Consider the following 12,980-nt stretch of genomic DNA (forward strand, 5'->3'; position numbering starts at 1 on the left):
AGTGGAACTACTAACAGACTAACTAACTTTTATTAGTTATGCTAACATTCTCCTGGTTTTTTCCATTTTTGTTTTCTATCAAAGCAACATCAGCACTGGAGAAGACTTGTAGAGCAGTTCGAAAGGAAGCAAATGCCTTGGGTGTAATGGGCTTGGTGAGAACATCAGCTATCTGTTTTTCAAATGGAACAAAGTTGACTTGCAGGGTGCCGTCAAGAACTTTTTCACAAACAAAATGATGATCAATCTCCATATGTTTCACCTTAGTATGATGTGTAGGATTTGCTGCCATTGAGACAGTAGAGGTATTGCTATACCAAATCACGGGAGGCTGACAAAGAAACAGGCCAAGCTCATTAAGCAACTGTTTGACCCACAGCAACTCAGACACACAATTAGCAAGGCTTCGATATTCAGCTTCAGAGGAGGATCTAGACATAACTGGTTGCTTCTTTGAGCACCAAACAATAGGATTGGAGCCTAAGTACACCACATAGCCAGAGGTGGAACGACGATTTTTAACAGAGGACTCCCAATCAGCATCAGAATAGCAAACTAATTCAAATTGTCCCTTGGAAAGCAACAACCCATAATCTATAGTGCCAATAAGATATCGCAACACACGTTTGATAGCTTTCCAATAAATATCACTTGGAGAATTCATATATTGACTAAGCTTATTAACACAAAAGGACAGATCAGGCCGTGTAATGCAAACGTATTGGAGCATACCAACAATGCTACGATATAGATGCTGGTCAGCGAATGGATGGCTCCCATCGATAGCAACCAACTTTGGGGTGCTCACCATGGGTGTTGGTGTAGCAGATGCGCCGAACATTCCAGCCTTGTGAAGAAGCTCAGTAACATATTTCTTCTGAGTCAAGAGCAAGCCCCCCTGAGACGTACGATGAACAGCTATACCTAAGAAAAACTGAACTGCCCCATGTCCTTGAGTGCAAACTTTTGATGAAGATGGAGCACTACATCATCAATATTCTTGTGAGAACTGCCCGTAATCACAATATCATCAACATATGCCATAAGCAACAAATAACTTCCTGAAGTAGATCGAATAAATAGTGATGGTCGGCCTTTGAGGCATGAAAACCAAGATGATACTCCAAGTACTGCCTTAGTGTTTGAAACTATGCTCGAGGAGCTTGCCTTAAGCCATACAGGGCTTTGTGGAGCTTACAGACTAACTTCTGACCCGAGGACCCTACCTCTTCAAACCCCGGTGGTTGTGTCATATAGAGCTCTTCAGACAACTCCCCATTAAGAAAAGCATTGTTGACATCCACCTGCCTTAGTGCCTACCCTTTCATGACGGCAATAGCAAGAACAATTCTAATTGTTGCTGCACGAACCACAGGGCTGAAGGTGTCTTGAAAATCTAGCCCAGCATGCTGCGAGAAACCTTTGGCAACCAGACGAGCTTTATACTTATCCACAGAACCATCAACCTTCTTTTTCACCTTAAATAGCCATTTGCAGCCAATTGCTCGACGATTATCCGGTAAAGGGCAGAGACTCCACGTGCGATTCTGAATCAGTGCATGTAATTCATTATGCACAGCCGCTTTCCATGACTTATTTTCCATAGCAGCATAAATATCAGCAGGAACTTCTTCAGATAGACTGGATGCTGTGCTCATGTATGCTTTAGGTTTGAAGACCCCTGCCTTGCTTCATGTAATCATAGGATGGGAATTATGAGCAACACAAGCTGGTGAGGGTGGTGAAATATGAGAGACAGATGGTGGTGATGGTAGTAGAATAGAGGAAATGGTGTTGAATGGACAAGAAATGGAGTTGGGTAGAGAGCTTTGAGTAGGCAAACAGCTGTTGACCAAAGAAGGAGCTTGAGAGTTAGATGGAAGGACACGTGATGAAGTAGGTGTGGAAGATAAATGTGGAGATAAGACAAATAGTTTGGAACTAGTTTGTGGGATAGAGCTGGTAGGTGCAGACTTGGTAGGGACGGTTTTAAATGGAAAGACAGTCTCATTAAAAGTGACATGACGTGAGACATAAACATGACCATTAGCATTTTGACAATGGTAGCCTTTATGATATGGGGAGTACCCTAAAAATGTACAAGGGGTTGACGAAAATGAAGTTTATGAGTGTTATAGGGGCGTAGGTTGGGAAAGCACATGCATCTAAAGATACGTAGACAGGAGTAATCAGGTGAAACTTGAAACAATTTTTCATAAGGGGAAAGGTGAGCAAGGAAATGGGAAGGTAACCTGTTTATCAAATAAACGGCCGTGCTGAAGGCATCATGCCAGTAGGTTAATGGCATAGCAGTATGAGCCAGCATGAAGAGACCAGCCTCAACAATTTGCCTGTGTTTGCGTTCCACGATGCCATTTTGGGCAGATGTATAGGGACAAGCAAGGCAATGCACGATGCCTTGGAGAGACAGATAGGATTGCAGCACTTGAAACTCTCCTCCCCCATCAGTTTGCAAAGCCTTAAGCTTACAGCCAAGAGTTCTTTCAACATGTTTATGGAACAAGAGAAAAACAGCAAGCACTTCTGACTTCTTTTTCAAAAAATATACCCAAGTATATCGCGTGAACGTATCCGTGAAGGCAAAATAGTAGCGAAAACCATTTGAACAGATTGGTGCAGGACCCCAAACATCAGCAACAACCAACTGAAGAGGTGCAGTATACTCAGTGAAGGATTTCTGAAATGGGAGTTTATGTTCTTTGCCAAGATGACAAGCAACACAAGGAGACAACTCTTTATTCGAATCAACAGAAGTATTACAGTTGGCTAAAGCCTTTGTAAGAATTGATTTACAAGGGTGACCAAGTCTAGCATACCACACATTTAATGAAACATTCGAGCTTGCTGTAAAACATTGAGTTGATCCAAACGACAATACATTAGGGTAGGTGCCATGTAAGTGTAGCTTGTAGAGACCATTCTGAACAGACCCTCAAAGAAGCACCTCCCTAGTCTTGAGATCACGCACTTGACACTGTTGAGGAAGAAACTCAAAGATCACTTGATTGTCTTTGGTGAATTTGGATACAGACAAAAGATTCTTTGTTATACCAGGAACAAATAGCAAAGATCTCATGTATAACAGCCGTGTACGAGTGAGTAAAGAAGACTGATCAGTAGATAAAACAGGGAGTGCATTGCCATTACCGACATACACTTTACCTAGGCCATTGTAAGTAGTGTTTTCACCTATTGAGGAAGTTGAGTGAGTGAGATGATGGGTTGCCCCAGAATCTGGATACCACGTATCATCGACTGTCTCAAGAGTTGCAATGAGGGCCTAAGGGGGCATAGTTGCAAGAGGAGTTGTACTAACAGGTGGTGAAGAGTTTGCAAGAAACGGATGAGGCCAGTTAGGAACAGGTGGAAATACCAACCTGATGGAGTTGAAGAGGCAACATTGGTGGATGGCACAGGGGACGATGCCTAAGGGACCATAGATGAGCCAGTGCCATACATACATATATTTGCTTGTGAAAAAGTGGAAGTTTGTAACCTGTACTCTTATAGGACACATCAAGCCTATAGTAGCATCGGTCCACAAGATGCCCTTGCTTGCCACACAACTGACATTGAAACTGAGAGTTTGAAGAACGTGCACGTCCACGACCCCGAGTATTGGAGGAGGGGCGATAAGTCGGTGTAGGTTCAGGAACACTTGAAGGTTGATGCGTCACCACATTAGCCGAACTAGGAATCTCAGACACAAGATCTTGCAATTGGGCTTCAGCATCAAGAAGCATTGTAGTCACCCCCTGAGCGTTGTAAGGAACTGGGCTGGCTGTGATGATCGTAACAACAGACTCATATTCAGGTGGCAGACCATCGAGTATAGCTGTGACATGCTCATGGTCACTGATGACTTCTCCGCAACTTGCAAGATTAGCACAAAACCCCTTAATCTTGACCAAGAACTCTCTCATAGACAGATTACCCTTGCGTTGAGAGTGCAAGGCACGCCTATAAAACATTAACCTAGACGTAGTTTTACTGCCATATAGAGCAACAATGGCATTCCAGATTTGGGCACTAGTGTCCATACCAATAAGATGAGGAAGAACAGTTGGACTTACAAAGGACAGAAGCCAAGAAGCAAGAGTACTGTCCTGCTGCTCAAATCGAGCAAACTCTAAGTTCTCATGAAACACACCATCAGCATAAGGAATTAGCGAAGAAGGAGGAACCGTACCAGTGTCCAAGAACCGTTGAAGCTTGTATGTCTTGACGGCCAAAAGAACCTGTTGGCGCCATAGTAAGTAGTTAGTATCATCAAGAAGTACGCTTATTTTCTTGGTAGCAAAAAATCGGCTATCGACAACACCATCTGTAAGACTAGATGTCATGGCCGGTGTAGCAGAATGAGCAGCTGACGGACTGCGACATGGATAAACGAAGGAGAAAAGAGAAAAAAAAATTCTTGAGATCAACTGGCTCTTGATACCATGTTAAGCTAAGTAAAGAATACAATCAAGAGAATATCATCTTATTACTGGATTCATGAACAGAGTAGATACATGCTATTATATACTAGAATAAGCATGCTAACCATGCAAGTTAACTACTAACAAACTAACAGTTAACTCGTTATTAACAGTGGAACTACTAACAGACTAACTAACTTTTATTAGTTATGCTAACATAAGGAAGAAAAAAAAAAGGAGGAATGATGGACGTAGGGGATGGCATGAAGGGGAAGAAGATGATGAGTAATGGAGGTTAAAAAAAACAAAAGTAAAAAGTGATGATGTGGTGTGCATGATTATGTGTAAAATAAAAATTTTCTCTAATAACAATGACCAAATTGTAAGAATTTTTGTGTGTGACCAAATTAAAAACATCTTAAAAATTAGGTGATCAATTAAAGAATTTACCCTTAAATTAAACATGTTAATATAATTTTTTTCAAAATTTTAATCAATAGTTTTCCACTTACACCAAGAAAATAACATTTAATTGGAGCCATGAAATGGGGCGGGGATTACTTCACTTAGGCATCGGGTTTGCAGCCCAATGGTGCAATACGCATTTGGGGTAGGCCTGGGTGATGGCTGATGGATTCGGTGAGTCTGCGTACGTCCACAAATAAAATGAGTAAAATTTGGATCATATGATTACGTTCCCTTTTAAGCAAAACGACCCATCCCTCCCCCCCCCCCCCCCCACCCCCTCTCTCTCACTCTATCTTCATTCCTTCTCAAGCTCTCTCGTCCCTCTCCATTTACGTTTGGTGCTAAAAACCAGTGAATCATTGAAACGTCTTCCAGCCTTCCACCTTCTACATTCGTTTTCAACCTCTCCATTAAATGAAAAAATCCAAAAGGACAAACAAATTATTCTAAAGGCTCCTTCATTTCTCCCCTTCTAGAAAGAACAAGAAAACCAAGAAATAAAAAAGCCATGAAACAGTTGCACAAGCAATCTAGCATGAACCATAGGCGGGATGAGGAGACCCCATCAACACAAACGCCTCCTTATTCACCCAAATCCTTAAAACACCCCAAATCTATCCCTAGATCCATTAACTATCTCTTCAAAGAACAACGCCTTCTTTTTATCCTCATCGGCATTTTGATTGGTTCCACCTTTTTCATCCTACAACCCAGTTTGTCTCGTTTGGGTCCCACCGATGCCCGTTCCCCTATACGCAGATCTTTCTCCAAGGACAACATCGTCTCCTCCGACGTCTCTGTTGTTTCCGATAACCACGACTCCTCGGCTTCCTTTTCATCCGGTACGAACAGGGCCGTTTATGGAAAGGTGGGGCGGGTACCTGTTGGGATTGGACGGCGGAGAATGAGGGTCGTGGTCACGGGAGGGGCTGGGTTCGTTGGCAGTCATCTTGTTGATAAGCTAATTGCTAGAGGCGATGAGGTGATTGTTCTTGATAATTTCTTCACTGGGAGGAAAGACAATTTGGTTCATCTTTTCGGGAATCCCATGTTCGAACTCATTCGACACGACGTGGTTGAGCCAATTCTCTTAGAAGTGGATCAGATCTATCATTTAGCTTGCCCTGCGTCTCCCGTTCATTATAAATACAATCCTGTCAAGACTATCATATCCTTTGCCATTGTTTATGCCAATTTCGGTTTACCATATTTATTTTTCTGGATTTTAATGCTGTTTCTGTCATGTTTATGTCAATTTGAGATCCTTTGACTTAGTGAATTTACAAGACAAATGTGATGGGTACTCTTAATATGTTGGGGCTTGCAAAGAGAGTTGGGGCTAGGTTTTTGCTGACAAGCACGAGTGAGGTTTATGGCGATCCGCTTCAGCATCCACAGAAAGAGACCTATTGGGGAAATGTCAATCCAATTGGTAAAGTAGCTAGTGCTACAAGCGTACAACAATTATTTGTTTTGGTTGCTTGTTTTTCTGTTCATGTCGTCTAATGTTATTGTTTGGCTTAATCTGGTTAGGCGAGAGGAGTTGCTATGATGAAGGGAAAAGGACAGCTGAAACCTTAGCTATGGATTATCATCGAGGTGCCGGTGTCGAGGTATGGTTTTCTTGATTTACTTGTAGGTTGAATACTGTTGGCATGCTTGATTTATGTACAATACATATAACAGGGTATCGAGCACCTCTCTAGAAATGATCTTCTTCTAATATTTATAGCTATCATGTTCTAATATCTTTTACCCACATCCTGGAATCTTTGTAAGTACTGTTTAGCATGCATTTATTCTCAAGCATTATGTAGAGATTACTTAGGAGTAAGTATTATAACCTTTTATGCTTAATGTGGGTGAGAATTGTGATAGGTTAGTCGGTTTATAGATCCAAGTAGTGGCTTATTTGTGCTTCTGCTTCCTTAACCAGTCAACAATAGAAAAGGTTGGAGCTGATTTTACACTTTTATTTTAGTAATATGCTAAAAGAAACTATTACTAAACTGAGGTTGAGAACTGCTGTGTAAATGTGCTTTTAAAAAGTTTGAAGAAGATAAAATGTTCATTTTAGACAATATTATATATGGAATATCTAAACTTACTTTATAATAAAAGTATTAAACAAATAATTCATTAAGTAATTAATATTATAATATATGAAACATATGGAATGCATAAACTCAAATTTATTAATATTTTCATATATGAAATATGAATACTTAAATTATAATAAAAATTATAACTGACTCAAAGGTAAAATATCCTTATTTTCACATGTCTATTATTATTATTACAACTACTACTAGTACTACTGTACCATGTTATTACTATTTTGATATTAACAAATATTCAACTTAGAATATAATACAAATATTATAAAATAATTTACGGTAACTCATTGTTAATACAATGATATATGTAATATAAGTTTTAAATGCTTTTTAAGTAATTGATATAAATTGTTTGTAAAAATTAATTTGAATATATAAATCATATTTATATTTTACCATTAGTATTAATGAGGGTCAAATTTATAATTTGACACCCAAACTGACTTTTGAAAAGCTTTTGTTTGGCTTGGAAAACTATTTGTTTACAATTACTTTTGGCTTAAAAATTTGGTTTCACTTAAAAAGCACTTTTGAAACATACTGATAAACTAGCCCTATATAGTTTACGGATTCTTTTTTAGTAATGTGCTAAACGAATGTGTCAATGCGTTCAGAATGTATATAAGAGAACATACAACAGTAGTGAATCATCAATATTCTGGAGGTCCTATTTTGGTCAATTAATTGGAGCATTGAAGTGATCATCCTCATCCTTGGTCAAAACCCAAAAGATTAACTTCTATTGATAATGACTTTGAACCTACATCTTGTACAATTTAATGCCTTGTGGCTCCTGTGTACTGTACAAGTGTTAGGTGCGGTGGTAAAGTACATTGCACTCCCAACAAGAGAACGCGAGTTCAAACCTTGGAGACAACATTGTTGGGAGAGGCAGCCACAAATCCCTAACATTTCCCGTAAAACGGACATGAAGAATACAAAAAATAAATAATGTTTGTGAAAGGGAGATAAAAGGAGGTCATATGCCATGTGAAAGATCCCTTGCATGTGATGATCAAATGATGATGTTTGCGTTTGCAGGTGCGGATTGCTCGTATTTTCAATACCTATGGGCCTCGCATGTGCTTGGATGACGGGCGTGTTGTTAGCAATTTTGTTGCTCAGGTTTATTCGTCCTTCTAATTGTGGCATTTGTTTACTATAATAGTTGAGATTCAGATTATATGTACGTATTCTAATAACTATCTTTGTTCTGCAGACCATTCGGAAGCTACCAATGACTGTTTATGGTGATGGCAAACAAACACGCAGCTTCCAATATGTTTCCGATTTGGTATGGCCATTTATTAACTTGTGTACATTTCCTTATTGTGCCTTTTTCTTGCTTGACATATGCAAATGGGGAATGATTTAAGCATTTATTTTGGCGTTTGGATTGTGAAAGCTGGGATGAAGCATTAAGTTGAAAGAATTTCTATTATTTTTCTCATTTGGATTTTAGAGCTAGGAAGAAAAACTAGTTATATAACTTCTTTTACTTGAATTGTTAAAGATCAGAGAATCAGGAAGTCAAGAACATGTGAATTCATAAAATGGAAGATGATTTCATCCTGAAACTCATGAATGACAGGTGGATGGACTTGTTGCTTTAATGGATGGTGAGCACATAGGGCCTTTTAATCTGGGCAACCCAGGAGAGTTCACCATGCTTGAATTGTCGGAGGTTGTCAAAGAAACGATTGATCCAAGTGCAACAATAGAATTTAGACCAAATACTGCAGATGATCCACACATGAGGAAACCAGATATCAGCAAAGCAAAAGAGCTGCTGAACTGGGAGCCTAAAATCTCCTTAAGAGAGGGGTTGCCTCTTATGGTGGGTGATTTCCGGCAACGCATTTTGAACGAAGATGAAGGAAAAGGAGCTTAAAGAGAGAAGAATAACCAAAACAAGTATGTACAGTGTGAAGAGCATCTGTAATTTGCCAATTCATTTATTTTTATTATTATCATCTATAGGAAGATGTGTTATTCCTTCCTCCCTTTTTTCTTTTTTCTTTTTTTATTATTATGATATTATTAGTTCAAAGCGTTAACATCTACATTCTGCAGTTGTTTGCACGAAGTCAAGTTTTGTATTGATTGCTTTTTGAAGGCATTTGGTGGCCTGGCTGAAGTATATGTTCATCTTCTTCTTGTTTTTGGTCCTGCTGATTAGCTATAACCCTATTAAAGGCATTAATAATGCCTTTGAAAGGCTGCACTTAGGCTTTGTTTGTAAGTTCAAGCAATAAAATAAAAAGAAAAAATAATTTTATAATTTCATTTTGAGCTTTCGTGTCTTTTCAGTACACTAATCATCGTAATTTATTTGTGCTTATAAATTGTGTAAAATCATACTGATTGAATTTGTAATGGATTTACCTGAGAGAAATGGTTTACTTGATTTTTAGGGGTAAATTGTTCTATGGAGAAAAAAAAACCATTTTTCGTTGTCTTACCTAATTTTATTTGATACTTGGTGTTGCCCAACCCATTTCATCTGCTGCTTAGTTTTATTCAAGAGTTCTATTATTTTTCCATAATTTTCACAGATGTCCAACCCAAAGAAAACAGCAGGCCTTTATTGTATTGACCCCACCCATATGGCCTTTTTTATTCTTGAATAAAGTCAGTTAGAAGAACTGCAGTTGGGGCCATACTTTTCTTGGAAGGCCTCTGGATATCTATCATTTATTCTTTAAATGAGAAGAATTATGAAGCTCCGCTTTCAAATATATTATGTAGATTTGCTAAAGCATTTTTTTAGAGATGAGCTGATGTCAATCATGACTTCCTTTCAATGGAAGTCTTTTGTCAATACACTTGAAGCTCCAATGATGACAAGTAATAAAACATCTAATTTAAATCTAAAATTTATGAAGAGAAAAGAATGGAAGGTTGATGGCAAAAGCAAAGCATAATCAATAAGCAAAAGGACCCTATATTATTTTCCAATAACAAAAGCCCTAGTGATGGAACAATGAGAAAAATCTGTTGGCAAGTATATGAAGAGCTCTTGAATTGGTCCAAAATTAAAAGGGGTTGGGAATATAAAAAAGAGTCAAAAGAAAAGAGAAGAAAAGAAAAGCCATTTCCAAGCATCTGATTCCAGTTGATATTGTGAATGGGAATTTGAAGATGAGCATATGTTCCATAAGAATCTGAATAAAATCATGAATGTTAAAATGTTTTTGATAATAATTGTGTGAAATGCAGGAACACCACTGGGCCTGCTCCTGTTTGTGTTTAGTGCAATAAGGGAAGTTTTTTTTTTTTTTGCGGGGGGGGGGGGGGCTTGGTTTTAAAATGATAATCCAACACATGGACCACAATATGTCCTTAATTCTTCTTCAACTACCTCATGCGTTATTATGGTATTAAAACTCAAATAATTTGGAGTTAAACAGCAAAAAACTAGACACTAATTGAATGTAATAATCCATGATGTTTTGCTCTGTAAGTATCCTGCCATGGTTGCTGTATGATTTTTACCGTTGCTTTGTCTCATATGACCCCTTATTTTGCTCTTTCAAAAACATTGAATTCACAGACAATGGACTGATAATGTAGGCCATCCCCCCCCCCCCACACCTGCACAACAAAGAAGACATATTTTGATTTAATTTCTTTTACAGAAAAATATATTTTGATTAACAAATGCTGTAGCCACAACTCTTATGTTGTCTCAAATCTAATACTTGTTAATCTCCTCATTATAAACACATTAAACCATACTCTGTAAAGAAACATAAATATAAAAAATTTTCCATTTCCACAAACACATCAAAACTAAACTAGTGGCCACTAAATGATGGATAAGTTTTTGTTTTGATCACTATTATAATTTAATCACTAAATTATTCAAAAATTTTCATTTAAGTCACTAAACTCTTAAAATAATGCTATATGGTTTAATCTATTTATTTTTTACACTACCTACACCAATCCAATAGAGAGAACTATTTTTCTATTATAACAACAATATGAAAAGTTAAAATAAGGTTAATTTTTAGGCCAAAGTTAAAAAAGTTGCATATATTAAAAGCAGTCAGAAAAGAAGAAGCCAGCTCTCTACTTTTGGTGTTTTTCATTCATTAAGTTTGTAACATTACATAAAAGTTGGTTGCATCCATTAAAGATGAGATTCTTCAATTGTATTTGGTCCTTCTAGTGAAAGAATCTAAATTACCTAAAATTTTGATATAATTGTTTTTAAAAAGATAAAATTTATGGATTCCAAGATACAAATCCCAACACATGTAACCCCTTTCCTTATCTCGGATTATAGTCCTGGACCTGAGCATAAAGGCAAAACAACCCGTCTCCTTTTGGAACTTGCTTTCTCTTCTTCTAAGGCCACTAGTTTATCCTCCACAGCTACACAAAAAATATGAAGAAAATGGATATTTTTTGTGCATCCCAAGCTTCAACAGCCGTATGTTTAAGCATGGATCAAGTAGCTTCCTCCTCTTGTTCCTCCGCATCAGCCGTCCAACTCGGCGGTCGAGCCATCGACCGTCACAACCCCATCATTCGAGACGCCAAAAGGTTTACCAGAACTCTACCTTCCAACCCTTGTACATCTCAGCCACCGCCGATCAATCCTTTGCCTTACCATCAGCCTAAGAAGAATGAAAAAAAGTGTTCAAGCAAGTCAAGCAATGATCATGCAAGAAAGGGTTCTTCTTCTTCTGGTGTGTCAGCTAAGTTGAATGATCATAAGAAGAAGAAGAAGGGTTCGTCTAAGAACAGTACATCGAAGCCAAGTGATATTAAAGATGCAGAAATTGGTAGGAAAAGCTTTGCCACCAAGGCGGTTGATTTCGTCACCCCTCCTGGTTCCACTAGGTATCTATTGGGTGATAATAATAATTCTGGGTTTTTCGATGGAATGCCGGATTATGATCCAGTTTGGGCATTGGTCCCTGCTGAAACAAGCAAGATTCAAGCCATAAAACAAGATCGATCCATTGTTTCAAAACCTTCTTCATCATCTCCCCCAGAGAAACCTTCTAAAGACCAGGTTTGCTCCCTTCCTCCTAACTGGTTAAATTGTAGTTTTGGTCCCTACACTATGCTCCAATTTAAGATTTAATTTAATGTTTTAGTTTAACCCTCTAATTCTATAATATCATGACTTAGTTTAACCCTCTAATTACAAATGTAAACACAGTAGAGGGACCAAAACTATAATTTGATCCCTCATAATTCATCCCTATCAAATACCCTGAAAAGAAAATGTTGCAGCTAAATCTGCAATCTGAAAGCTATCATAAATTTTGGGTTTCAGGTAGTGGTTTTAAGAGTGTCATTACACTGCAAAGGCTGTGAAGGAAAACTGAGGAAACATTTATCAAGAATGGAAGGTATATATGTTTATGTAAATTGTCTGTCATCTCCATTAATTAGTTTACCTTAATCTTTTTTTCCACATAAAAATTTACAGACAAGTTAAAAAAGTTTCTATTTTCAGGTGTTACATCCTTCAACATCGACTTCGCAGCTAAGAAGGTGACAATTGTTGGAGATGTAACGCCATTAGGGGTATTAGCTAGTGTTTCAAAGGTAAAGAGTGCACAGTTTTGGACATCCACCATGCCTGTTGCTGCTTCGTCTGCAAATATGACAAACAAGTAGAGCTTGTCTCTATTATGAACTCGGAATGGGAACAAAACTAAAGAAAAATAAACTAGAACTGGCTTGTGGAACTGTTTTTTTTTTTTTTTTTAGTTATCTGTAAATGATGGAACTTTGTATTTGATGAACGAATCAGAATCTCTTTTATCTTAGAACAAAGTGAAGAAAAAAAAAAAGTAGCCGATTTTTGTTGGGATGGTATGGTGAAAGCGAGCATGAGAGAATATAATGTTGGAACAATTTTGCTTTGGGTTTAAGAGTTCAGCTTAATTTGATCTGCTTTAATGTGGGTACCCATATGTTTGGTTGGAGG

At 37.9% G+C, this 12,980-nt stretch overlaps 2 protein-coding genes across 3 annotated transcripts; both read left to right on the top strand.

The window, feature by feature from the left end:
• The first annotated feature begins 5,182 nt into the window (after positions 1-5,182).
• LOC107899272 (UDP-glucuronic acid decarboxylase 1) lies at positions 5,183-9,313 on the top strand. 2 transcript variants are annotated; one of them, XM_016824942.2, is made up of 7 exons: positions 5,183-6,078; positions 6,195-6,342; positions 6,444-6,523; positions 8,069-8,152; positions 8,247-8,321; positions 8,619-8,941; positions 9,101-9,313. In XM_016824942.2, the coding sequence occupies exons 1-6, from the start codon at positions 5,419-5,421 to the stop codon at positions 8,916-8,918; spliced, it is 1,347 nt and encodes a 448-aa protein (XP_016680431.2). In that variant the 5' UTR covers positions 5,183-5,418; the 3' UTR covers positions 8,919-8,941; positions 9,101-9,313. The 2 variants fall into 2 exon arrangements, with proteins under 2 accessions (XP_016680431.2, XP_016680430.2); XM_016824941.2 differs by having other exon boundaries at positions 8,619-9,313.
• A 1,814-nt stretch (positions 9,314-11,127) lies between these two features.
• On the top strand, positions 11,128-12,924 carry LOC121228018 (protein SODIUM POTASSIUM ROOT DEFECTIVE 2). The gene is made up of 3 exons (XM_041111108.1): positions 11,128-12,053; positions 12,321-12,396; positions 12,504-12,924. Exons 1-3 carry the CDS (start codon positions 11,421-11,423, stop codon positions 12,665-12,667), a joined length of 873 nt encoding a protein of 290 aa, XP_040967042.1. The 5' UTR covers positions 11,128-11,420; the 3' UTR covers positions 12,668-12,924.
• The last annotated feature ends 56 nt before the right edge of the window (positions 12,925-12,980 follow it).

This window comes from Gossypium hirsutum, chromosome A04 (assembly GCF_007990345.1).
Source record: "Gossypium hirsutum isolate 1008001.06 chromosome A04, Gossypium_hirsutum_v2.1, whole genome shotgun sequence".
NCBI lineage: Eukaryota > Viridiplantae > Streptophyta > Magnoliopsida > Malvales > Malvaceae > Gossypium > Gossypium hirsutum.

What these genes read in the sequence shown, in the direction of transcription:
- LOC121228018 (XM_041111108.1), top strand. Translation starts at nt 11,421, where the DNA reads ATGAAGAAAATGGATATTTTTTGTGCATCCCAAGCTTCAACAGCCGTA. An exon ending in AGAAACCTTCTAAAGACCAG is followed by an intron (nt 12,054 to 12,320) that starts GTTTGCTCCCTT and finishes TTTGGGTTTCAG; the next exon opens with GTAGTGGTTTTAAGAGTGTC. An exon ending in ACATTTATCAAGAATGGAAG is followed by an intron (nt 12,397 to 12,503) that starts GTATATATGTTT and finishes TTCTATTTTCAG; the next exon opens with GTGTTACATCCTTCAACATC.
- LOC107899272 (XM_016824941.2), top strand. Translation starts at nt 5,419, where the DNA reads ATGAAACAGTTGCACAAGCAATCTAGCATGAACCATAGGCGGGATGAG. An exon ending in ACAATCCTGTCAAGACTATC is followed by an intron (nt 6,079 to 6,194) that starts ATATCCTTTGCC and finishes TAGTGAATTTAC; the next exon opens with AAGACAAATGTGATGGGTAC. An exon ending in ATCGAGGTGCCGGTGTCGAG is followed by an intron (nt 6,524 to 8,068) that starts GTATGGTTTTCT and finishes TTGCGTTTGCAG; the next exon opens with GTGCGGATTGCTCGTATTTT.